Here is a 25,104-nt window from a genome sequence, read left to right on the forward strand (position 1 = left end):
CATTTGTGAGCAATAGTCAGTGAGTGATTCATTACACCCGTGTTGAGATTGGCCTGCTCCTTCTGTTGCTAGGCAGTGCCATGTGTGAGCATAATAACCCCATGATGATGAGGTTGCCAGTTCCCCAAATTAATTTTCTTTTGCACTGATAAAGTTTATACTTAAACAAAAATGCTTGCACCATCCAGATTTAGACTGTCCACACCCACCTCTTGTCCCAAAGCATACCTTTTTTTTTTTTTTTTTTGATGTGCAAGAAGTAGATTTACTAATACAGTATGCACAAGCGGTCAGGCAAGGGGGCTCTGCCCTGAGAACTAAGTGGGAAAGCAGCTTTGGTTAGGGAGATTCACACTCCATAGTCAGAGTGTGGGCCACCTTAGAAGGTGAGAGGCCCTGGGAGATACACCTTCCATAGACAGAATGTGGTCCAACTCAAAAGGCGAGAGCGGCCCCAAAGCATACCTTTTTAAAGTGAGCTGTACCTAACTACCTATCCCTTTATGATCCTGGGTGGTTAGATGTCTGGTGTTGCCTACTTGTGGAAGGAGGGATGGTATCTCAGCAGGGCGGTGGGAGGATGCCTGGGAGTGGATGGGAGGCAGTCTCTAGAGGTAGGTGGGGAGCTCTGAGGGAGCTGGGCAGAAGGGTGCCAGTTCAGTTTAACAGAGGACAGGAGCAGGCTCCAGAGGGAACACCCCATAACCGTAGGGGACTCTGCTCAGTCTTAGGGACTTGCTTTCAAATGAGAAGTTAACCCATAATGTGTGTGTGTTTTTATCAGTGGTACATCATAACGAATGATGTCTGTTTCTTCTCTAATAGAAAATTTGCAGGTAGTCACTAAGCACTGTACACCCTATAGATTTATTCTTTACTCCATTTGTTTTTGTCTGGACTAATTAAACTGTTCAATTTAAAGCAGAAGTTAATAAAAGTTTCCTTTGTCTTGCATACCACCTCTCCCTAATTCCATTAAAAAAAGAGAGGTTTAGAACAGGAAGAATCAAGCCGTAATTGTGGACAGTTTAACCAAAAGGCACAGAACCCCAAGATACGATCCCAGCGTGGTCCTGGGCATATCTTTTGCAACTATGCTTTTACCCTTCCATGTGGAATCTTTTTCTATGAGAGACTTATTATACACAAGTTTTGGTAACTTGGTATTAAATCTTAAAAACAGCATTCAGTTTTTCTGATTATTTCTAAAGCACTCTAAATTCAACTAAATGCCAATAATAAATTTCATTTATTAAATAAAGGGAAAAGTAAAATGAAATTAGGAAAAATCCTATATATAAACTTTGAAGAAGCTGAAATACCTTTCTGGGGACAATAGTAAATAGTGAATAATCATTTATAGATAAAACTGATAAAGAGAATAATCCAAAGTTGTTGAGTATTACAGTTACTATAATTCAGTTACATTATGGGGCAAATATTGTAGATGGGACTATGGATTTAATCATTTTTAATTGAGTGATCTGAGATTCATTTAACACCTTATGGAATAAACTTTTTCACAATTGAGGTAATTTGAGGTGAAATTTACATCTAGTGAAATTGCTCTCACCTTATGGGTAGAAGTCTATAAATTTTGACAAGTGTATACATAGTGTATCCATCATGCCAATCAAGATACAGAATTTAAAAAGTTCCCTCCTACTCCTTCTGTTCAGTCCCCATCCCCCATAGGCAGCCACTGTTCTGATTTCTATCACCATAGATTAGATTTTTTCTCTTACTGAATGTCACATAAATGTAATTATACAATATATGCTCTCTTAAAATGTGGCTTAGTCCATTGTACGATTATACCACAGTTTGTTTATCCATTCTCCTCTTGATGGATGTTTGGATTGTTTGCAGTTTTTGCTGTGTTGTGAAAAAGCTCAAGATACTCCACACAAGTGTACCTGTGGAGTATGTTATCTTTTGCCTTGGGGTAAATACCTGAGTGGAATTGCTCGGTTAGAGGATATGTCTAACCACATTTAATTTTATAAGAAGCTACTCAAATGATTTCCAGAGGGGCTGTATCATTTTATACTCCCACTAGCAATGTATGAGATTCAGTTCTGCTCTATGCTTGCCAATATTTGGTTTTGTCTGTCTTGTTAATTTTAGCTCGTCTAGTTGGCTTGAAGTAGTAGTACCCTGCTGATGACTGACAGAGTTAACCACATTTTCCTGTGCTTATTGGTTATCCGTATATGTTCATTTGAAAAGTGTCCAAGTTTTGCCCATTTTTAATTGTTGTTTTCTATTATTTATTTGTAGGGCTTTTTATATGTTCTGGATATAAGTTCTTTTTCAGATATGTGTATTGTGAATATACATATCTGAAAAAGAATTCTCGGCTGTGGTTTGCTTTTTCATGTTCTTAACATTGTCTTTTGGTGAGCAGACATTAAATTTTGATGAAGACCAGTATATCTTTTTTTTTCATTTATAGTTAAGGCTTTTTTGGGGAATATTTGCCTACCCCAAAGAATATCACAAAGATATTCTTATATCTTCCTGTAGCAACTATGTAGACTTTGCTTTTATATTTAGATCTGTGATCCATTTAGAGTTAATTGTTCATTGTATGAGGTAGAGGTAGATGTTGAGAAGTTTTTTTTTTCCCAGGTGTTTTTCCAGTACCATTTGTTGAAAAGACTGTCTTCATTGAAATGCCTTAGAGCCTTTGTTGAAAATCAATAGACTGCTTAGATATGGGCCAATTTTGTTTCATTGATTTGTTGCCTAGTCTTAAGCCACCATGTTGTCTCAGTTACTGTAGCTTTACAGTAAGATTTGAATCATGCAGTGTAAATTGTCCAACTTTGTCCTTTTTGTCAAGGTTGTTTTAGCTATTTTAGATCCTTTGCAGTTCTATGTAAATTTTTTAATCAGCTTGTTAGTTTTTGCACACAAAAAAGAAAAAATCCTGTAGACTTTAGATTAGCATTATGTTGAGTATCTATTGATCAATTTTGAGAAAATTAGTGTCCTACTCATCCATGTATTTAAGTCTTTAACTTCTTTCAGCAATGCTTCTAGGTTTCCAGTATAGTTATTGCATTTATTTTGTTAAATTTAATCCTAAATATTTAATATTTTCAATGGTATTGAACTACATTTTGTAAAATATTATTTTCAAATTGTTTGTTAGTATATAGAAACAAATTATTTTTTTAATATTGATATTTTATCTTGCCATCCTGTAACCTTGTTAAATTGACTTTTTAGCCTTGGAAGCCTTTAAAAAATTTTTTTTCTTAGGATTTTCTACCTTTGCAATCATTTTGTCTGTGAACGGAGACAGCTTTCCTTTATTACTAATCTTTTGCCTTTTACTTCTATTTCTTTCCTAAATGTACTGGCTAGATTTTCCAGAATAGTGTTGAATTACAATGTTGAGTCGAAGTGTTAAGAAAGCAGACATCCTTGGCTTGTTCTCTTTCTTTTTATCATTATGAAATATCCTCTTTATAATAATACTCTTTTCTCTATGTCCATTATACCCACATACTCGTGTGTGTGTGTGTGTGTGTGTGTATGTATTTATATAACCGTTACACCTTTTTCATGCTCACTTTTTGCATGGTATATATGTTTTAATGTATCATTTAAAGCTTGTGTTTCCTTATTTATTTTCATTTTGGAAGATGCATGGTATATATGTTTTAATGCTTTACTTTAAGCTCATCTCTTGATCTCTTGTAGACAGCAGTATTTGATCTTTTTTTTTTTTTTTTTTTTTTTTAACGGTACGCGGGCCTCTCACTGTTGTGGCCTCTCCCGTTGTGGAGCACAGGCTCCGGACACGCAGGCTCAGCAGCCATGGCTTACGGGCCCAGCTGCTCCGCGGCATGTGGGATCTTCCCGGACCGGGGCACGAACCCGTGTGCCCTGCATCGGCAGGTGGACTCTCAACTACTGTGCCACCAGGGAAGCCCTGATCTTTTTTTTTTTTTTTTTAATCTAGTCTGACCATCTCTAACTTTTAAATTGAATGTTTAGGATACTTATGGGTCATGTAATTATTAATATTTTGGGGTTTAAGTCTGCCATCTTACTCTTTCTTCCTGTTTACTGAATCTATTTTTTGTTAGTTTGTTCCTCCTTTTCTATTGTATTTTGCGTTAACTGAATATTTTTTGGTATTCTATTTTACTTTTTATATTGACATCTTACCTATACTACTTTTTATTATTATTTTATTTAGTGGTTTCTTTATGACTTACAGTATGGTTCCTAATTTATCACAGTCTGTTTAGGATTAATATAAAATTTTATTAAAACTTAGAAATCTTAGAAAAATATAGTTCCAATCATCCCCTCTTTGTTCTTGTGCTATTGTCCTATATTTGATTTTTGCATGTTAGTAGCCCCACATTTCAATGTTACCATCTTTGCTTCAACAGTACATTGTTTTTAAAAGAAATCAGGAAAAGAGGAACAAAATTTTATAGTTAATGTGGTAGGCAGAAAATGTCCCCTAGATATGTCGATGTCTTGATCTCCATAACTTGTGAATATTTTATGTTAGATGGTGAAGGGGAATTAAGGTTGCAGATGGAATTAAGTTTGTTAATCAGTTGACCTTCTGCCAAGGAGATTATCCTGAATTATCCAAGTGGACCCAAGTAACAACAAGGGTTCTTAAAAGTGGAAAAAGGGACAGAAGAGGAAGTCAGAGTAATTCAATTTGAGAACAGCTTAACCTGCTGTTGCTGGATTTGAAGATGGAGGAAGGAAGGGGTCATCAACCAAGAATGTGGGCAGCCTCTGAAAGCTGGAAGAGGCAAGGAAATGGATGTTCTCCTAAAGCCCCCTGGAAGGAGTGCAGCCCTGTCAACATCTTGATTTTAGTCCAGGGAGACCAGTGTCAGATCTGACCTACAGAATTGTAAGATAATACATTTGTATTGTTTTAAGCCACTAAATTTATGGCAGTTTGTTACAGTGGCAATAGAAAATGAATAGTTACCCAATTTACTGTTACCTGTCTGTTCTGTTCCTTTCTCTAGATCCAACGTTCCATTTTCCTTCCTTTAGCATTTTTTGTAATACAGGTCTGTAGTTGATAAATTGTCTGTTTTATTTTATATGAAAATGTTTTTATTCTACTCTTATTTGTGACAGATACTTTCACTATCTATCAAATTTGGGGTTGATGGTTTTTCCTTTCACACCTTAAAGAGATTGTCTGTTGTCTTCTGATCTCTGTCATTTGTGGTAAGTTAGCCTTCATTCTGTAAACACTGTATGGAATTTTTCTTTTTTTCACTAGCTACTTTTATGACTTTTTTTCTTTATCATTAGCTTTGTAGCTCTTTGATTATGGTGTGGCTAAGTGTGGTTTTCTTTATACAGTTGAACCTTGAACAACACAGGGGTTAGGGGCACCAGCCCTCCCATGCCCTCGAAAATTCATGTATAACTTATAGTTGGCCCTTGGTATACGTAGTTCCCCTTTATCCACAATTCCACATCCATGGATTCAACCACCTTTGGACTGTATAGGTACTGTAGTATTTACTATTGAAAAAAATCCGTGTATAAGTGGAGCCGAGCAGTTCGAACCCGTGTTGTTCAAGGGTCAACTGTATCTATCATCTTCTTCTGTAATTTGGTATTTTTCACCAAATTGGGGAAATTTTTGGCCATTATTTTTCTAATTCTGTTTTCTGACTCATTCTCTTTTTCCTTTTGGGTATCCAGTTGTATGTATGTTAGACCATTTGATATTGTCCCATAAGTAACTGAGGTTCTGTTCATGTTTCAAATTTTTCTCCCTTTTTTCAATCATGGTAATTTCTATTAACCTGTTTTCAACTTCATCAACCCTTCCTCCTACCCTCATAGTCCAGTCTGCTATTAAACTCATTCAGTGAACTTTGTACTTCCCTGTTTTAGAATTTCAGTTTTGTTATTTTTATACTTTCCATTTCTCAGCTGAGATTTCCCATCTATTCACTGATTATGTTCCTATTTTCCTTTAAGTTGTTGTATATATTTATACAAGATGTTTTAGGGGGGATTCCCTGGCAGTCCAGTGGTTAGGACTCTGAGCTCTCACTGCCGAGGGCCTGGGTTTGATCCCTGGTCAGGGAACTAAAATCCCACAAGCCTCACAGTGCCCCCACTCCCCCCACAAAAAAAGATATTTTAAAGCCCTTGGTAAATTCCCATATCTGGGTCTTTCAAAATCTATTTCTATTGACTACTTACATTTTTTTTTCTTTCCTAGATTATGACTATATTTTTCTGCCTCTCTGCATGTATAATAATTTTTTATTGCATGCTGGAAATTTTAGAGGATATGTTGTAGGAGGTCTGGATTATGTTGTCTTCCTTTAAAGAGTATCAAATTTTGTTCTGGAAGGCAACTGAATTACTGTTGGATCCTCTTGATCTTATTTTTCATGCTTTGATAGGATGGGACTTTCTAGATTTTGTCCTTAGCCTAGGGTATGTTCTTTACTTTAGTCTTGGTCCTTATTCTTAAGGCCTGGCCTTTCTGGAGTCTTAGTTGAATGCACAGAGTGCTCAGCATGTGGCTTCTCCACTGTGACTGCAACAGAGCCTTGTCTGCTACCATTTCACACAGCTCTCAGCCTTGCAGTGGCTGTTTTTTGTTAGGCCTCAGAGTGCCACCCAGCTTATGTATAGATTAAATGTAGTTAATGTTCTCAGCCAACCTCTTAAGGAAAACCCCATGCAGACTTCTCGAGTCCCACTTTTTTCTTTTATCCTGCACTGTAAATTTTAGCCTCAAATTTTGATTTCTACCTCCTCAGCCCTGTGAATCTGTTGCTTCTTGAGTTTCACCTCCTTGTACCACATTGGGAAAGTGCCTCCAGGCAGAAAACTTGAGCAAGTTGGTGGGGGGGGGGGCGGGGGGGGTTAACCTTGTGTTTCCCTTCTCTCAAAGATCACAGGCTTATGGTATCTGTTGCCCAATGTCTGACAAACAGCTGCTTTGTATATTTTGTTTTATAGTTTTTGAGGATGGGAAGGGAGGGTTTGTCTGATACCAGTTACTCCATTGGACCAGAAGTGGAAGTTCAAGAATATTCTTTTGGGGCTTCCCTGGTGGCGCAGTGGTTGAGAGTCCGCCTGCCGATGCAGGGGACATGGGTTCGTGCCCCGGTCTGGGAAGATCCCACATGCTGCGGAGCGGCTGGGCCCGTGAGCCATGGCCGCTGGGCCTGCGCGTCTGGAGCCTGTGCTCCACAACGGGAGTGGCCATAGCAGCGAGAGGCCCGCGTACTGCACAACAAACAAACAAACAAAAAAGAATATTCTTTTGAGGTAGAGTAATATCTTTGAATTGCATATTGCTTCTATCGGATCAACTGAAATCAGAAAAGAGCCTGATGATACTTTGAATTTAAAATCTTATTTAAACTTTCTTTTAAATCTTACCTTCATGATAAAAATATCAGATCAGACAGAGGGTTATTTCAGAACAATGCAGTTGTATGAGAGAACACCATTAAGAGTTTGATGTGTACCTTTCTGGAATTTAGTTTTAAAGCAAACCATGAAAAGACTTAGTAAATGTTTGTGGGATGACGTTGTAACTGAACTTGATTGCTTAACTATATAGCTGATATGGCCAAAGTGCAGTTAACAAAAAAATCTGTTTTAAGAGTAGTTCATTCAGAAGTTGCTCTGGCTGCTGAGTAAAAAGCAGATTGAGAAAGACAAGGAAGCAGGAAGAGCAATTTAAAAATATTTTGGTGGTCCAGGTGCAAGGTGGTGGTGGAATTGAAGAGAAGTGGATGAACACACATTTTGGAAGGAGAGCCAACAGGTTCATAGTGTGAGAGATACTGTGGATGAATTTTGAATTGATGGATTAAGTGGATAGACATGCCTTTTTACCCACTCCATCCATGAGATGGAGTGAGGTGGTCTGGGGATGTGTGGGAAGTGACAAGATTTCTGTTCCATTAGGTTTGAAAAACCAAGTGGGTGATCAAATGGAAATGTCAGGTAGGCAACTGGATAAAAGTGTTCAAATTCTACAAGATGATGGATTACTTTATTTAGGACAAACTGGGCTCTGCCTTTTATTTGAGCTATGACATTAAAAACCCGAGGTTTGTTGACAATTAAGAAAATATCTGCTGGGTGCTATCGTCAGACCAGACCTCTGTCTGCCTTCTGCGTCTCCTAGTGTTAGCTTATTACCTAATCTCCACAAACTTCTAGTGTCGTGTCTACAACACAAATGATACCATCCTCATGAGATTTTGCTGAACATTATTAAGTCAGATCACATACGTCAAGTGACAGCGTAAATACTTAATTGCAGTTACTGTAATTAGTAAGTTCTCCAGGTCTCAGTTTATCTGTATAAACAAGGTACTTGATTTTTTTTCCCTTGAAATGAGGAAGAGCTGAGAAGTGAAGAGAGTCGGGTGGGGCCCAACTCACATGAAAATTAGAATTTGAGAATTTAGGAATCACTACAGGTTTTTTTTTTTTTTTTAAGTTAAAACATGGTTAGAGCACCATCTGAAGAAAGTAATTAAAATTGTTCTTCAGATATATTTATGAGTATATGTAGCATTTCAGATATATAGTAAACCACATATCTCAGTTACTTCCATATTCTTGAATTCCTACTAGTGTCTGTAAATTGCCCATGTAGAGGTATCCACTGAGGATGAATGTTATGATACATCATTCATACATGATTCACTCATTGTTTTTTAAATCTCCAGTGATAAACTAGAAACTTGTGTTTATTATTAAATGCCAGAGACATACAGTAGTATAAAATACAAAATCTTCTCTCCTAAAACACATTAAACTGAAATATGATTGGATATCATCTAGAAAAATGTGAGAAGTACGGTTTTATCCAGTTTATTTTTCAGTTGCATTGCCATTAACGTTTTCTTATCATTAGGAAACTTAGATGAAACTTCTTTTCTACATGGATGAATTTTTACTCACTGGGATATTTGGAGGAGGCATCAAAGCTGAAACAGTTAAGTTCTCATAGGTTCAAGCTGTGCATGAAGGCTCAGGCTCCCCCTGGTGGTAATAATATCTTACTACTTCTATTGAAAAATGCTACTGTGGAAGATGAGGTGGTCAGGGTAGAAGGATGTTCCCAGTTAAACACAGAACAGAAGTCTGGGCCTTAGATAAAGATTTAGCGTGAAGTCCCTGGAAGTGACTCCTGAGCGATATTCAGCAGCTAGGTTTCTGTGCTCTGTGACTTTCTAATCTAATTGGCTTTCTAATCTTTCTTTAATTCTGAGAGGGGGAGAGGGAAGGAAGGGAAGATTAAGACATCTAATCATATCTATTCTGAGATATATGTTAAGTGCTTTGAATTCTTTAAATAAAGATGTTTTGTAAACTTAGTTTTCTTAGTAACACATTTTCAGCTCTAAATTTCCTTCTATGGCAGTGGTCAGTATAAGATCACAAAAATAATAAGTCAAATGCTGTCATACTTATTATTTTATTTTCAGTATAATACACAAAATGTAGTATATTATCTACTATACTATAATATATAGCATATGTTATATGCTGTACTATATAATATATGGCATATATTATATATACACTATATATAATATATGCCATATATTATATATACACTATATATATAATATATGCCATATATTATAGTGTAATATTTTCTAGGTAATATAATTAGAGTATTTGGAGGATGCAGAAGAAGACTATAAGGAAGAAGAAAAATTCTTTCTAAATGATGTCTCATCAAAGAAATTTCTCTGAAAGGTGAATATTAATTTGAGTTATTGGTATAAGGTGTGTATGAGGGATACTTTTGAAAGATATTGGACTAATACTGGACTGCATGTATATTTTATATATACATTGTACCTATGGACAACTCATGGTTTTATTTCCTTAGGAATTTATTTGGAGAGTTCAAGTAAAACACCTACATAATTAAGCCTTTTAATTAAGAAAAATGGCTGTTAAAATTCCACAGCTTCCTGAATCCACAAAATGATGTTGAGCTGCACCTAATGAAATCATCCTAAATTACTGATGAAATTTGTGCAGTTGTCAGCATAAAAATGATATAGTTCTCATTAGCATGTAGCCTGTGTTTACATTTATTAAATCACAGGTAGTCTAGCAGTTGGAGATTAGCGTTTTTTTTTTTTTTTTTTTATAGCCTTGGGACTTTTCCTTGTCTTAAAGCTGTTTGAAACTGCTGGCATTTCAGAACTCAGTTTGGTTAAATATATGACTATTATGTTGCTGTAGAATTTAAACATATAGACTAAATTCCTGAATTTTTTAAGACCAATATTTATGGCTAGAAGGACTGATCGTCTTTAAAGGTAACATTTCTGCTAATTTTTCTGAGATGGGAATGAAAGGCATTTCTTGTGGAATTGCAGCATTAATAACTTTTTTAAAAAAATTGACGTATAGTTGATTTACAATGTTGTGTTAGTTTCAGGTGTACAGCAAAGTGATTCAGTTGTACATATGCTTTTTCAGATTCTTTTCCCTTATAGGTTATTACAAGATGTTGAATATAGTTTCCTGTGCTGTACAGTAGGTCCTTGTTGTTTATCTTTTTTACATATAGTAGTATGTATATGTTAATCTCAAACTCTTAATTTATCCCTCCCCCCCCATAGTAGCTTTTTAAAACACGAAAATACCTTTTTTTTTTTCTTTTCTGATAATTAACGTAAGAAATTCTCTTGGCTAAAAGAAGAACATCAGGGCTTCCCTGGTGGTGCAGTGGTTGAGAGTCCGCCTGCCGATGCAGGGGACACGGGTCCGGGAGGATCCCACATGCCGCGGAGTGGCTGGGCCCGTGAGCCATGGCTGCTGGGCCTGCACGTCCGGAGCCTGTGCTCCGCAACGGGAGAGGCCACAGCAGTGAGAGGCCCGCATACCGCAAAAAAAAAAAAAAAAAAAGTCAGACACGATAGGGAAGTATAAATAAGAAAATAAAAAATTACTTGCAATTCCAACACTCAGAAATATCTATTGTTATCAGTTTTTTGTTTGTTGCTCATATTCATCATCTTTCACCACCACTAGGCCTGGTGTGGTGGCCTTGGGGGGCGTGTCCTCCTTGCCCCTCATTGCTTTTTCTCATTCTCCTCCCCTCCTCCCTCAAAGCACTTAGCTTTGAGTCTCATGCCATCAGATTATTCCTTCATTCTTTTAAGATTTAGTTCCTGCCTCAGTGTCATTCTCTCCAACACTATTCAGTAGCCACATACTGGATCTTTACAATAACTTGGCCCCTTTGTTCCTTCATGAAACCTTAGCTGTTTTACTGCCTCATCATACCTTTGACCAGTGGTTTCAAATCTGGGGCAGTTTTCCCCCCCAGGGGACATTTGGCAATGTCCAGCATCATTTTTGGTCGTCCCACTGGGAAGATGTTACTACATCTAGGGGTCAAGGCTGTGGGTGCTACTAATCATCCTACAGTGCACAGGACAGCCCTCGGCAACTAAGAATTATCTGACCCAAAATGTCAGCAGTGCTGAGGTTGAGACACCCTGCTCTAACTTGAAGATAGCCTCACTACTGCACCTTCCTGAAATAAGAATGATTCCCAGCAGAGTAGCTTCCTAACCTAGATATTATATAATACTATGGATTATTGGGTGACTTCCTGTAAGAATCAGATGCGGATGTATAATTACAATGGAACCATCTCTCTCTGGGAACAGAATAATAGCTTAGTGCTTTTAATATTAGCACCTTCTCTGGAAGTATCATTGAATGTATTGTCTGTTGTCTAGTGAATCAGACCAGCCAAATGTAGGAAAGGCAGATCCCATATAGGAAATCCTTCCAAAGAAGCATTTAAGTTTTTTAAGCATACAATTTTATTCTTTATAACAAACTCTACCTTTAACAATACCATTTTTTATATGTCTGAGACCAAGGCTTCATCTCCTCCCCCTTACCTTCTTTAAAAAAAAAATTTTTTTTTAATTAATTAATTTATATTTGGCTGTGTTGGGTCTTCGTTGCTGCGCGTGGCTTTCTCTGGTTGCAGCGAGTGGGGGTTACACTTTGTTGTGGTGCGTGGGCTTCTCATTGCAGTGGCTTCTCGTTGCGGAGCACGGACTCTTGGTGCACAGGCTTCAGTAGTTGTGGCGCGCGGGCTTCAGTGGTTGTGGCTCACGGGCTCTAGAGCACAGGCTTAGTAGTTGTGGCGCACGGGCTTAGTTGCTCTGCAGCATGTGGGATCTTCCCGGACTGGGGCTCGAACCCGCGTCCCCTGCATTGGCAGGTGGATTCTTAACCACTGCGCCACCAGGGAAGTCCTCCTTCCCCTTATCTTCTGTGTTTGACTCCTTTTGAGTTGATTAAAAGGTCTTTACAGATTTTTTTTTCCTCCACAAAGGAAAAACCACTTAGTCAATTCAATTGCTAGAAAGTAACTTATTGTATTCTGTGAGCTCAGAAAGCCCTACCAGAATGCTTCAGTAATGCCCTTATTAACTGAGAAAAACGAAAGCAATGATAGTATCATACGCGGAAAGTAATATTGAGCCCAGAAATGCTGATACAGATTATGAATGTAAAATTCCACAGGACAGAATATCAGTGGCTTTGTTTAGCTCCAGGCATTTTAATTGTTAGGGTTTGGGTCTTTTCTTGGGGCCTTTATTAGACCTTGGTTCTCTTGAAAGGACTGATGAAAGCTTATTTTCTCACTAGGAAAAAAAAATCATTCTGTGGCAACAGTTGCTGTGATCATAGATTTCCAGTTCTCATTGCTATTATGGGGAGTGTGAACACCTGAATGCTGGCTTTGAATTTCTCATTCTAGGAAATTAAAAGTAGTGGTACGGTTTCTATTCAAGTAGTTCTTGGAGCAGAAGAGATCTGTGGGCTCTGTATATAGGATGGAGAAGGGCATGTGGGGGGTGGCAGCACAGGCCACAGATAGGTTCCAGCTTTGTGGGCCCACGCCGTGGCCCGGAAATGCAATGTCAGACGCAACAAGAAAGGACAGTGGGTCAGTGGCGCACAGTCTGCCAATCTGGCTGTCCCACCATTTTCTTTGCCCTTGCGGGGCTGCTTCCACTAGGTAATCACAGATCACGTTGGGACTCGTTCATATTAATAGAATCAGGATGAATTCTTTTGCCTTTTCTTAGAAGTAATTAGCAGGACCAGAAACAGAAGCCTCAAATCATTCTTCATTGTAAAACCACCACTGGAGGGTGTGTAGATTTGCCCCTGTAGTTCTAAGCTCTTTCATTAAATGAAGCCCTGGTTATGGCTGATTTTTATGTGATTTTTTTTTTTTAGTGGGCTAGCAGATAAATTGTCTGGTATCTTTGTACTAACCATCCCACATTAGCCCTCCCTGTCCAGTCTTTCCTTGTCTGGTGTCAGCGGGCAAATAAGAACTTCACAGTCTGGAAACTGTTAATGTTGTAGCTCTTCTAAAGTTAGAGATTAGATTGTTAGATGAAGCATGTTTGCAGAGATGAGTGTTGTTTTTACTATTTATAGGAGAAGTCCCGATATTCAAGCAAAAGAAGAGTTATGGAAGCATATTCAGTGAGTACTGTTTTTAAAACCCATGTGGTTTGAAGGCATTTACAAGGAAGACCACTGACACCAAGAGGCAGCCTCGGGCTGAAGCCCGTCAGGTGGCCTTCACTGCCGTCATTCTGTGGAGCCTGGCACTCAGTGGTGGTGCCTTACCACACCAGCAGACCTCTGCAGGCAGCCCTGACATCTCCTCTCCTGAGGCCAGTTAGCCTCGCCTGTAAATGAACCTCAGACAGGCCAATATTGTATAAATAAATATCAAGGAAAAGAAATTTGTAAGAAAAAAAGACACCTGCTACAGGGGAGAGAAGCAGATCTTTTGTAGGGAAATGGAGGTGGCTGCAGAGTCATCTACATTCTGGATACAGAAAAGCTGGAAGAAGGTAGAAGAGCTCTAGAAAAGGTTTTCCTCCCATTTTCTTCCTGAAGTACATCCTAGTTTTAAAATCTTCGTTCCTGGCTTATACTCTATTAGTTTTATTAACACCGTGTTTTGCAACAAGATTAGAAAGGGGGAAACTCACCTGCCAATTGCGAAAGGTGTTAGTATTTATACCAGTATCAAAACGTTAATTCTTATGCTCATTCCCTTCTAGAAAGGAACTTGTGGATCCATCTGGACTGTCAGAAGAACAATTAAAAGAGATTCCATACACTAAAATAGAGTATGTCTTTGAAAATCTTTTTTAAAAAGTTTTATTAATATTTGTAAATGAGTAATCCATTCTTACTCTTCAGTGGTGTTCCATTCAGTGCTTTGTCTTTACATTTTAACTAAAATTAAAAATAACTATAGAGGAAGAAGTAGAAAAGAGGGTATTAAAGCTAATTATTCATTCCGTACTGCAATCACTCTCTCTCTTATTAACTGCCTGTTTGTAGGTGGTCCACTTATACTGGGATTTTTTACACTAAATAAGGATCCTGGCTGGCTGAATCCATGGAGGGATTCAGTCATGGAGGGCAGACTATATGGGGATTTTCGACTTCGCTCAGGGTTGGTATCCCTAACCCAGTATTGATCAAGGGTCAACTGTACTATAAAGTTTTATTTTCATGTATGATGGAGGCAGTTTTCTTTTGTTAACTTGTGAGATTGAAGCCACTTAGGCTTTCCAAGCTTAGAGGAATCAAGTTCTTTTTAAAACTCTCAAAGTTATTATTGCTTTGCAGTTTCAATATTAAGGAAAACCTCCAAATTATCCTGTTCTGACTTCTGCTGTGTTTGTCTCCACGGTTTTTTGGTGTCTTGTTTAGGACTCAAGGTGACCCAGTCCGCATCCGGCATTCTCATTCACCTCGAAGTTACCGCCAGTATCGCAGGTCCCAGTGTTCAGATGGAGAGCGATCCGTTCTCTCAGAAGTGAAGTAAGTAGGCAAGTGTGAGTACATCATCACCCTCACGGCTCCAGAACAGCACAGTACAATAGAACTTTCTGTAGTGATGGAAGTATTCTATGTCTGTGGCTATGGGGTGTTTGAAATGTGGCTAGTGTGACCTAGAAACTAAAAATCTAATATTATTAATTTTCATTAATTTAAACTTAAGCAGCCATGTGTGGCTAGTGGCTGCCGTACTGGATAGCACAGACCTAGACTATACTTAGGCTGAATTATGGCCCTTCCAGGCTATGCACTGAAGCTTTCAGAAGAAAGAGAAAATGCATGAGCTGTTCTATTTTGAATAATAAATGCATCCGTATTTGAGAGAAGTTGGCATAAGAGTTTCTTTTGGAACTGATGGCATTTTGTCTTCTTTTACCACAGCAAATGTTATATATTACAGTAGTTTGTTTCTTTGTGTTATTTAGTTTCTCTTTCGAGGAAAGTGGCCATATCTCAGCTTGACATGATAGGTACTATATGTTAAATGAATGTGTTAATGAAATAACTATGCATCCATTTGTAAAAGTACTGTAGTCATGGAAATTCATGTACTTGGTATTGCTGGATTGTGATTCTAGGTACTGCCTCAGTCATTAATTCTAAAACTGACTCTCTGCAGTTCAAAAACGGATCTTGTACCTCCACTTCCTGTGACCCGATCTTCAGATGCTCAGGGTTCTGGTGGCTCCACAGTTCATCAAGTAGGTAATAATCAAGTTTTAAGAAGGTGTTGTACTGATGACAAGATTCTGTGTTTAAAAAAAACATGTACAAAACATGGAAGGAGAAGGAAGGAAGGGTGTGTGTTCAAGACAAGGCACAACCTGGGAAGAGTTACATTAGCGGTGAGAGCTAGAGGTAGTGTAAGGTCTAAAATGATCTGAGGCTTGGGGCAAAGCCAATGATAACAAAGATCGTAAGATTGTTTGGAGCCAGAATAAAGAAACAATGGGCTTCACTAATTTTAAAAAGTATGTCTAGATTATTTTTTGAGCCAGAGAAACAGGGATAAAGTGGTAGACTCAGAGGGGGCCCATGTTCGATCGTTAACTGATGGCAGACAGAGAATTACTCAAGTCCTATTTTATTTCTGTCTTCTTCATCAAAGAGAATTACTTTTCTTCTGGAAATGTTTAGAAAATGTGGTCAAAACGGAATTCAAGGACATGGCAAAGCATCTAGCTGCCTTAACAAAATCAATGTAACACTCAGCTGAATTAGATAGCTGTTATCAGGGGAGCACTGTAGCAGACATTTCAGCAAGGTGTTTGACATCATCTCTCATTGTATTTTTTTTTAATGCGATAGAAAAACATGGAGGCTGTGTAAGGTTGTTGGATGGATTTACATCTGTTTAAATCATTACTCCAGAGACAAACTTGATGTTTACAATGGATCAGTATCAGCCTGTTGTTTGCAGTGGATTGTTTGGATTGTGGATCCCTTTGAAAGGCAATTATAGCTACTGTCTCTTCCCCATAAAAATGCATGTAAGCACATATTTAATGCACATAAGCATATAATTCAGGAAGTTCATGGACAACCTAAGAACCCTGACTCCAGCATATCCGTCATATACTGCCCTGTGCTTATCTTGACTCATTTTTGTCAGTGACTTGAGCAAGGACAGAAAAAGCCTGTGCTAATTTAGGTTAGGTTCCCTAGGAAGAGATTCTGCAATGGAGGTTTGCATGGAGGAGGTATACTGGAAAGTGCTCTTAGGAGATAGGTAAGAGTTGAACTGAGTGGTATAGTCCCAATAAAGGCATCAGATGATCCCATGGGGAGCTCTGGAGCTGAGATGGCTCTTCTGATTCATCCCACTTGGAGACAAGGGGGCTGGGCCTTAAACACTCACCATGTAGCAAGTGACTGGGTAAAGGGTGCCCCTGGGAGGGGGCATGACCTTGAACAAGGTGGCTCTCTTTAGCGCAGGGCTGTTCCTGGGGAGGGGCTCAGTTTTGGTTTTTTTTAATATTTATTTATTTATTTTTGGCTGCATTGGGTCTTTGTTGCTGTGCGCGAGCTTTCTCTAGTTGCGGTAAGCAGGGGCTACTCTTCATTGCAGTGTGCGGGCTTCTCACTGCCGTGGTTTCTCTTGTTGTGGAGCATGGGCTCTAGGCACATGGGCTTCAGTAGTTGTGGCTCGTGGCCTCTAGAGTGCAGGCTCAGAGGTTGTGGCACATGGGCTTAGTTGCTCCGTGGCATGTGGCATCTTCCCGGACCAGGGCTTGAACCCGTGTCCCCTGCATTGGCAGGTGGATTCTTAACCACTGCGCCACCAGGGAAGTCCCAGGGGCTCAGCTTTGAGCTGTATGGCAGCCAACACTCCAAGCTGCTGGGGAATGAATGCCTCAGTCTGGAATGGAGATCTGAGTGGTTAACCACAACTTCCACTAAAATCTGTGTAATTTTTGATTAGATAAATCTGGGAGAGCTAATAGTTTATCCAAACAATTTGTTTCAAGTCAATAGCACTTTAAAAAAATTACATTCATGATTAGTTGAGGCTTCACATTCAAACAGGACCTGCATTGGTGTCTCCTTGTCTCCACACACCACTTGTGTGACTCTGAACATTGTTTAACTTCTAAGACTAAATTTCTTTGCAATGTAAATAATAACCTACCTCTTAAAGTTGCTGGGAAGATTAATAAGCACTGTTAACTTTTCAAAGCTCTTTTTTTTGGGTCTTAAATTTAAGTTGGCTTCAGTACAAATGGGAATTTCATGTATTTTTGCTTTTCCAACTACTCTAGACTCTCTAATCACCATCATTTAGGAATCTCAAAAAACTTAAATTATACACATGAAATGTTGAAAGAATAGTCGTCACTGTGCTGCATACAAGAACAACTCACATGCACCTTTTAATCAGTGGCACTGATTCTAAGCTTGTCTCTGGGAACCTTTGATTTTGAATTCAACAGCTATCTAATGAGCACATCTAAGGAGTGACAAGGCACTCACTGGGACAGTCAGCAAACTACAGCCCAAGGGCTAAAGTTAGTCTGCAGCCTGTTTCTGTACAGTCCAGGAGCTAATAATTGTTTTTATGTTTTTAAAGGGTTGCTTGTGGGGAGGGAAAAAGAATATGCAATAGAGACAAAAGGTAGTCTATAATCTGGCCCTTTGCAGAAAATGTTTGCTGACTCCTGGCCTTGACACATAATACATAAAAGTAAATAGGTAAAACAATTTAAAAAACAACAACTAGGTTAAGTATTATGAAGAAACAAAGGTCTGAGTTAGAAAACGAACATATGACCTCACTTTAGAAAGATAGGGCAAAGACGGTCTCAGAAAGTGACCTGTAAAGCTGAAACTCACAGGTAGAGAAGGAGCCAGCCATGTGAGTATTTGTGAAAGGCTGATGGAAGCAGAAGAAAGAGCTGAGGCTGGAAAGGGCCGGGGTGTTTGAGGTCTGAGCAGAGTAAAGGGGAAGGAGGGTGGATAATGCAGGGCCTTAGATGCCATGGTAAAGAGTTTGTTTGCATTTTATTGAGTGCCAAAAGGAAACAACTGATCTGGTTGCCATGTGGAGAAAGGATGCAAATGATATGGGGAAGTGGGAAAGCTGCATTTCCTAAGTTCCAGAATGATGCCAGATTTCTGCTAGTGGCCTGGCCTGCCTATACCTCACCTTACTTTTTCATGCAGAAGCCTGGTAAAAGTGGGGTGGATTAGAGACTTTGATTCATTTTCCTTATTCCTTTAAGGTGTGCAGGCAGAAGACATAGGTTCAACCCTCAACAAACTTAAAAGGTAGTGATTCTTCTGATATATTAGCTCTCTATTCCCCTGCCCTGACTTACTCATGCTCTGGTGTCCTCCTCCCTCTCCCGTTACCTAGAAACCTGTCCCAAACAGATAACGTCGGATGATCCAAAATTAGCTTGATTTGTACTCCTCATGCTTAGCAGAATTGTTGCTCCATCGGTGCCTCTCTGAATATGAGTAAATCAAATCAAGCCAGCTGTAGGAACAGATGAAAGACAGCCGCTTAGAGGGTAGTTTATTTTTAGCCCAAATGAATCTCAAAATAATGAATTCTGGAGTGTAGCTCATTATGTATGGGCAGGTACTTGTGCAGAAGGAAATAACGCTTGTTAGCCAGATCTACTGACAGCTTGGGCCATCTCTAAAAGGAGCTAAGAGCAGGTCTGTTAAGCAGAAGAGGGAGCTGTGGAGGCACTTTGGTGTCATCCTCAGGGCCTCCACCTGTGGCTGTGGGAGGACATGACCCACTTCCAGAAGCCCTGGGTGTGGTGCTCAGGCTCTGGCAGCTCCACTCCCATTTCTCCAGGATGGGGCCACCGCAGCTACCAGGGAGCTCTAGCCCCAAGTGATGCGGGTCCCCAGGGCATTGTGTTGTACAGGTTTCTTTCAGTGACTACTGAAAATACAATCAGGGAAAAGTAAAAATTACCCCCAGCTCCCCATGCTCTTCATCTCTCTGCCCCTCCTTGGAAAAGCAGGAGGCCTGAGAGCCTGGGTTAGCAGCAACTACCATGGAAATAACACTTCATTGGGGGAATGGGTTGAGATTTATGCCTGATTTTCATGAGTAAGATTTGTTATGCATGTAACTGTCAGAGTAACTTTTTTAAGATTTAAACATAATCTTCATGTTGTTTATCATAACTATTTAAATAAAGGGAATATTTGAACAGCTTTTGACATTACATACCTTTCCTAAATACAACGTGATGTCTTAAATCTTAGTATTTGTGTTAATAAAATTGATTTGGCTGTAGTTTCTTCTCTGAATCTTACTTTCTGTATTTTTCAAATGCATTCTTTTCTAGAGAAGAAACGGGTCTAAAGATAGCCTGATTGAAGAAAAATCTCAGACGTCTACAAGCAATCTGGCTGGAAAACACACAGCAAAAACAATAAAAACTACCCAAGCTTCACGCCTCAAGATAGAGACTTAATCCCAGTGAAGGGCTAGGGATGGGGGGGTGGGAAGGGTGTGTGTGCCACCTTTACTTTGAAACTGTGAATTATAATTATTCAAGTATCTTGGACCTGCAGAAGTGTTTCTTCAGAAGAAAATAATGGAGTCTGTTGCATCTTTTAAAGGTTTAACTACAGTATATTTGTGCCTAAGGGCCTTTTTATTTGGTAACTGGAAAGACAGTATTTTAAAACTTATTCACTTGATGCCATGTTTTCCTTCCTGGAAACTCCCAAGTTATCTTGTGTCTGCCACAACCAACACCAGATGCTTCGGTTCAAAGTTCTGGAATCCTGGACTGCAGCCGGCTCGCTGTGCAGTAGTACACCAAGTGGGATGAAAAGGTCCTTCCCAACTCTGGGTGGATCTGCCTGCGCACAAATGCATGACTGAAGCATCGCTTTCACACTGCAGATATTTTTATTCACATGTTCTTTGTAATACCGTATTTTGTGGCATTAAGTTCCAACGATTATTTGCAAATGTTAAAAAAAAGTTTGTTAAGTGCTGCTTTTAATTTCTAGTGTCCTTGTCTTGTGCTTTCAGAAAAAAAAAAGGCTATGTGTGGATTTCAGTTGACCTCAGCTTATAAATTCATGACCCTCTACCTGAAATGGTCCCTTCCAGTCTGCCTGGCTAATTCTCCCCAAATACTATTTCAGACGTTTCCTCTCTGCAGATGATTGCAGTCTACAGGAAAAACAGGAATACTCATGCAGGACATCTTTCATCTTCTCCTTACCCAACAGACAAGCCTCGCCATGGCTGCCATCAGCCCTAGTCCTTCCCTTTCTCCTGTTCCCTCTACCTGTCCTCTCAAGCCCATCTCCTTCAGCCTTCTCATCCCTGCTCTCTCCAGTACTAATATATTCAGCCGCTTCCTCTCAGCTAGACTACCATCTAAAAAAAGTAAGCGAACCAAATTTCACACCAACAAATTCTTCTCCAGCTACCACTTTTTTCTCCCATTCCAAGTTTCTTAAAAGGATAGGGGCTTCCCTGGTGGCGCAGTGGTTGAGAGTCCACCTGCCTGGGCCCGTGAGCCGTTGCCGCTGAGCTTGCGCACCCGGAGCCTGTGCTCTGCAACGGGAGAGGCCACAACAGTGAGAGGCCCGCGTACCACAAAAAAAAAAAAAAAAAAAAAAAGGATTATCTGTCCACTAAAGTGGACCTCAAAAATCACCTTCATGTCACCAAATCCAAGTTAACTTTTAGGCTACCTTACAATATTTTGTTTCTTTCATGCATTTCCCATTTCTACCATTTTGACTATCCTTTGCAGCTCACGCTGTTCTACCTCTCCAGTTGAGTATCTCAAATCTAGGCCCTCTTCCACTACCCCAGTGGATCTCATTTATTCCCAGTTTATTTCTATAGCTTAGACTAAAAACCAGTGTAGTACCAAGGGGTCACTTAGATTTCTAAGGCAATTCAAATAGAGCTAGTTGAAAATGCTGCTCCCCAGCTGGATTTGCAAATGTACAAGACTACACACCTAGCAGTCATTATGGACACATCCTTTATTACTAACTCCTATCTGCTATAAACTATCTCTCTTCCTTAACTTTACCACCACCCTGGTCCAAGGTGGTCATCTCTCGCATAGACAGTGGTAGTAGCCTCCAGTTGGCCCATCAGCACCCCTTTTCTTGCAAATGTGCATTTCCATCATGGATGTTCCCTTTATACAGAGCCTTAAGTGGTCTGGCCTCTTACCTGTTCAGCCTCATTTTGTAACACCCAGAGCTCCCATAATGGCCACCTTCAAGCCTCATTAAGCACTCAACTCTTACCTAAATGATGACACTTAGAGGGAAAGAAGCTACAATAGTCAGAAATCTGGACTTATGGTCATACCCATTTTTTTTGTTCAAGGCCTCTGTACATGGCACGGGGTCAGCTTTGCCTTGCATAAATACTTACCTACCCTTAGTCCTAACTGCCTTCTCAGGTTTCCCTGACTGGGTCAAATCCTATCATACATGGAATTTGTCTCACGAAGTTTTCAATTGTGATGACATTTCCTCCATTTAAACAAAGGTAAGCTTCCAAAGGGAGGAACTGTGTTTGTGCACCATTGTGTTCCCAGCTCCTAGTTCAGTGCTTTCAATAAATATTTTGAATGCCCGAATACACTATTTGTTCTTTCCTGCAAAGTGAAGGCAGATTTGCTTTTAGCTTAAAAAAAAAAATGCAGTAACATACAGCACACCTGTGACCTAGAAACCAAATAGTCTAATTCACTTCATCACGCAAGAGGCACTACAAGAAAGCACGTGTTTCTCCTTGGAGCCTAGCATAAGCCTATATTTAATGAGGCTATCAGTGATCGCTATCACTGAATGTTAATCTTAACAGCTGAGATTTAACATAATTTTGAAGTTGCTGGGAGAGGGAGGTACCCTCCCTATGATCCTTCAGTAAAAAAATGCTATTTTCTGGCAGTTAATCACTTAGCACACAAACCTCCAAGAAGCACATTAAATTATTTTATTTATAGCCCCACTGTTTTAGATGTACATTTATAGACTATCCAAAAGCAGTATTTTTTTTAGCAATCCTGGAAATTGTAAATACTCTAAGCAACTCCCGAAGATCAAGTTGTCAAGTTCCTCACCGAGGACATCCTAAAAAGAAAAATAAGGCACTCAATTTGACATTTACACGCACCACATCTTAAAAACTTTCAGTACATGCTTCTTCGCTGGATTAAGCTTTGCACTTCTGGACTTTAAATGTCAACATAAAACATGCCTGAGATCTGGCAAGTGGTTTTTTACAATTCACATAAAATCATGTAAAGATTTCATGACAAACTGGGAAGAAGCTATCCCATTTGCAGTTAACTATTTGTTTACAGATGCGGCAGTACTAACACTAGTGAACCCTTAATAACTAATTAATACCCACTAGAGAAGGCCCCCCAATCTAGAAAGATAAAATTCACATCACAAATAACTGCTGTATGACAACTTCTCATTCAAAACTATCACCCTACCTTAGGTCATCTTTGTGCTCCCAGATAGTAAGTAGTCAGCTAGCAGCAGTCTATGCTTCAAGCGTCCATCTTTCACCTGAACAAAAATTAAAACCTATTAAGAGAAACATACACTTAACGTTGGCAGAATCAAAACCACATGTGTACATAATATAGGAGTATAACTGTTACTTGTGCAGCTCCTACACCAAAGATGTCAAATACTAGGGCAGGAAAAGGCTGCACAAGTGTTTGGTTTACGCCTTTTTTGACACCTCATCCACTAGTTTCCAAAAGTGAACGGGCAACACAAAGGCGGCAAGAAAACCGCGTAAGGAATGCTGTGCGGCACAAAGCTGCGGTCCCCAAAACAGCTGGCTGAGATGAACTGTTGTGTTGATGACCTGGGAGAAGAACTAAGCCCAGCTCAACAGTTTCCTTTACGACTCAACATCCGACTAGGTAACGAACACCAAATTAACGTCTTTCAAATGGCTGAAACCTTAAAATTTCCAGGCAACTGATCTGTTCTGCAGGAACATGAAAACTCGCCTGCAGAGCTGGTGATGGTCATTCGATTTCCGCCAAGTTCTGCACCAGGACACAGTTATCAAGAACTAAATCTGAAATGGCACTTCTGCGATGACCTGATTTCCCACCGTGACAAGGTAGGCATACGTGCCGTTATACGGTGAGGCCTTTCCCTGTCACACGCAAGAAACCCCCGCGTCTATTAAAAATTCCCTGACATACAGTCGATGACCAATCGACCCCAAAGCCCTCACCCCCCTCGCCGCATCTCCCGGCATGGGAACACAGACCCGGGGCCGCTTCTGGGCTTTCTGAGGTCTCACCGACAACGTGGCGGAGGCCAGACCAGGCCGCTGTCCTACACGCGTTCAGGAACCGGGAGCCTCGGACCCGGCCCGGCCGCGGCGCCAGCCTCACTAGGCTTAGGGCGGCCGCGCGCTCCTGCCCTGCGCCCCAGCCGTCGGAGGCCAAGCGGCCACAAGCCCGGGACCGTCCGAACCTCCGCCGCCATACAGGCTGAAAGAGAGGTGAGGTTAGAAAGAACGTGCGGCTTTCCCACAATGCTTTTCTATGACTGGAAGGACCCACTGCTCGAGGCGCGCGGGGAGGACGGACTGTACCATCGGCCGCCGCGTCCCGGCGAGACGCCGCCGTGCGGCCGGAGGGCGAAGTGCCCATTGATGGGCCGAGGGGCGGGGCTGCCCGGGGAAAAGAGTTCTGAGGAGCGCGAGTTCGCTGAGCGCGGGGGCGTCGGGCGGGAAGCTTTTTCCGCGCGGGAGGCGCGTTTTTCCAGTGTGGATATCCAACCACCCCTCCACCCGGTGTCAAGAGCACACGGTCAGCGCTGAGCTGCGGGTGTAGCCCAAAAGACTTGAGACCTCGTGTTCTGGGAGAGGACAGACAGAGCTCACCGTCTCCAGCTGAGGAAGAGTAAGGTCATTAATTCCAGAAATATTTATTGAGTACTTACTGTGCTTCACGCTGTTCTAAATGCCTGAGAATCCGATATGAATGAGGCAGAGTTCCTGTCTTACGTTCTAGTTGGGTGAGAAAGACACTATAAACAGGTAACGTGGACACTGTTAAGTCCAGATAGTGTAAGGGCCAAGGAAACAAAGGAGGGGAAAATGTGATAGAGCCGTGCTGTCCGGTAGGAATCTCGTGTGAGCCACGAATGTCATTTTAAAATTTTAGAAATGCCACATTAAAAAGGAACAAGTTAAATTAAGAGGAACTCAACATGTTCTAAGTATAACCATTTCAACATGTGGTCACTATAAAATTATTAGTGATATACCTTACATTCTTATATGCCTACTAGGTTTTGAAAATCCAGTGTGTATTTTATTTTACTTTTTTAAGATTTATTTATTTATTTATGGCTGTGTTGGGTCTTCGTTACTGTGCGAGGGCTTTTCTCTAGTTGCGGCGAGCGGGGGGCCACTCTTCATCGTGGTGCGCGGGCCTCTCACTGTCGCGGCCTCTCTTGTTGCGGAGCACAGGCTCCAGACGCGCAGGCTCAGTAGTTGTGGCTCACAGGCCTAGTTGCTTCGCGGCATGTGGGATCTTCCCAGACCAGGGCTCGAACCCGTGTCCCCTGCATTGGCAGGCAGATTCTCATCCACTGCGCCACCAGGGAAGCCCTCAGTGTGTATTTTATGCTTCCAGTACATTTCAGTTCAGACTAGTCACCTTTCAGGTG

At 40.4% G+C, this 25,104-nt stretch overlaps 1 protein-coding gene and 1 long non-coding RNA gene across 2 annotated transcripts in view; one reads left to right on the top strand and one right to left on the bottom strand.

The window, feature by feature from the left end:
* EPB41L4A (erythrocyte membrane protein band 4.1 like 4A) overlaps positions 1–19,871 on the top strand; it is a gene marked incomplete at both ends in the record, with an annotated part of 261,576 nt that extends 241,705 nt beyond the window's left edge. Inside the window, 5 exons of the mRNA XM_082651549.1 lie at positions 13,507–13,554; positions 14,145–14,213; positions 14,806–14,916; positions 15,554–15,635; positions 19,743–19,871. Coding sequence (XP_082507675.1) covers positions 13,507–13,554; positions 14,145–14,213; positions 14,806–14,916; positions 15,554–15,635; positions 19,743–19,871 — 439 coding nt within the window. The remainder of the gene's footprint in view (positions 1–13,506; positions 13,555–14,144; positions 14,214–14,805; positions 14,917–15,553; positions 15,636–19,742) is intronic.
* A 2,499-nt stretch (positions 19,872–22,370) lies between these two features.
* On the bottom strand, positions 22,371–23,939 carry LOC309820263. Its single transcript, XR_014296497.1, has 3 exons — positions 23,726–23,939; positions 22,893–22,968; positions 22,371–22,521 (listed from the first exon to the last, which is right to left on the bottom strand). It is a non-coding gene; the product is annotated as an uncharacterized lncRNA (long non-coding RNA).
* Positions 23,940–25,104: the final 1,165 nt, after the last annotated feature.

The sequence above is a fragment of the Grampus griseus genome (assembly GCF_964374135.1).
Source record: "Grampus griseus genome assembly, chromosome: 3".
Lineage (NCBI taxonomy): Eukaryota > Metazoa > Chordata > Mammalia > Artiodactyla > Delphinidae > Grampus > Grampus griseus.